We start from the raw sequence: 1,934 nt of genomic DNA on the forward strand, positions 1-1,934 counted from the left end.
CTGCTGATTTTTGTTTTTGGGCAGCAGGCATTGGGTCAGGGACACGTGGTGGTTTTGGGCAGTCTTTTGCCAAGTGGCTCTCACCGCCGCACAAGAAACACTTCTGGATCGTCTTGGGCTGGTTTTCGTATTTGATACCCAGCTTGTGGTTATCGATCAAGATACTGGAGGGGATTGGTTTTTTTATCTCTTGTGTGAAGACAAATCTCACTCCAGTATCTATATTTGGGTGGCGAGAAAATGTGTTTCTTTTGATTCTAAGTGAGGTGCAGAATGCTTGTAATTTTGTTAAAATTACATCATTCCGCATCTCATATGGTGCACCGTAAACCATGATACGGATATCAGGCTTACGGTTTAGAGCGGGGATGTTTTTGGCGTGTTCAATTTCAAATTTGATATTGTTGTAGACTCTGGAATCTTGTTTAAACCAAGTGTGGAATTGTTCCAGATCTGCCTGATTTTCGAAGGATATAAGAAATTTGGCTCTCCCCAAGTTCTGGAATCCCCTAATGATGGTCATAGGGGACTTTCTTGCCTGCATAATATCCAGAAAGTCTTGAGAATTTATATTTGACTGCAGGGCCCCTTCGGGTTTGATCTGCATAGTGAACTTTCTTTCAATCATGTTAGTAGTATTATAATGTACAAAATTTTTTTTTTTTTTTTTTTTTTGAAGGGTGCAAAAAGGAATAAAAAAAATGAAAATAAATAAATAAATAAGTAAATAAATAAATTTGAAGGATTTAGATGGTGCTGGATGGACTGTTGACGGTCGGACAGGTGAAACAATGAAAGTTAAAGCACAACACAAACACACGATTTTTTGATGGGTAAGTTTATTTATAATCACAGATGGCCAGTAGATTAATATAGGGTGGTGTTGCTCCCTAGAGGCTATAGCCGGTCAGTGGTCTTGAACTTTGACCGTACTATAAAACCTATTTCCGGTCTGATCTAAAATGGCTAGCTAGCCTCTGTAAAACTGGTCAATTTGAATCTGTATCGATCTTCTTTGATGAGTGTGCAATGATGGAAATTGTGCTAGATGATATAAAGAAATACCTGTCCTTTAAGGGTAGTTGACCTGTTGGCACTGTACTTTCACGCAGAAACCTTTGGCGGCATGTTGAATTTAGAGTACTAACGTGATGTGGACAGTGCGGTGTCTAACAGTCAAGTGAGTAGTGAACACGCGCGAAATTTTCCTTTTATACTCGAAAATGGAGTCGAAAAATAGGATCGAAAGCTTTTCTCGTGAAATAGCGCGGACTTGATAGTGAGCACCGTAGTTTTCGACTCCATTTTCGAGTATAAATAGTGTTTTTAGTCGTCGCGTTCGCTTCATTCAGTTACTAGACTTTCGCACGACGACACCGTCTCACTAACTAAATTCACATCATGTCTGGACGAGGAAAAGGAGGAAAAGTAAAGGGAAAGAGCAAGACCCGATCATCCCGGGCTGGATTACAGTTCCCTGTCGGTCGTATCCACCGTCTGTTGAGAAAGGGAAACTATGCCGAGCGAGTCGGAGCTGGTGCCCCAGTCTACTTAGCCGCTGTTTTGGAATATTTGGCTGCTGAAGTTCTCGAGTTGGCTGGTAACGCTGCCCGTGACAACAAGAAATCCAGAATCATTCCAAGACATTTACAGTTGGCTATCCGAAATGACGAGGAATTGAACAAGCTGTTGTCCGGAGTAACCATCGCTCAAGGTGGTGTCCTCCCCAACATCCAAGCCGTTCTCTTACCCAAGAAATCCGAGAAGGCTGCATCCAAATAAATCTAGCGATTTATTTAGAATACACAAAAAAACGGCCCTTTTCAGGGCCACCCAAAATCTCAAAAAAGAGGGAAAAAGTCTAAATCTTACATTTCAAAATAAAGGAATGTCCCCAATATCCCCTGTCTAATAAGGACAAATCGCTATATAAA

The 1,934-nt window shown here is 41.1% G+C and overlaps 1 protein-coding gene across 1 annotated transcript; it reads left to right on the forward strand.

Annotated features, from left to right (window-relative positions):
* Positions 1-1,401: 1,401 nt before the first annotated feature.
* LOTGIDRAFT_147730 (hypothetical protein) lies at positions 1,402-1,782 on the forward strand (the record flags this gene model as incomplete). Its single annotated transcript, XM_009060323.1, has 1 exon — positions 1,402-1,782. One exon carries the CDS (start codon positions 1,402-1,404, stop codon positions 1,780-1,782), a length of 381 nt encoding a protein of 126 aa, XP_009058571.1.
* Positions 1,783-1,934: the final 152 nt, after the last annotated feature.

Source organism: Lottia gigantea (genome assembly GCF_000327385.1).
Source record: "Lottia gigantea unplaced genomic scaffold LOTGIsca_4137, whole genome shotgun sequence".
Lineage (NCBI taxonomy): Eukaryota > Metazoa > Mollusca > Gastropoda > Lottiidae > Lottia > Lottia gigantea.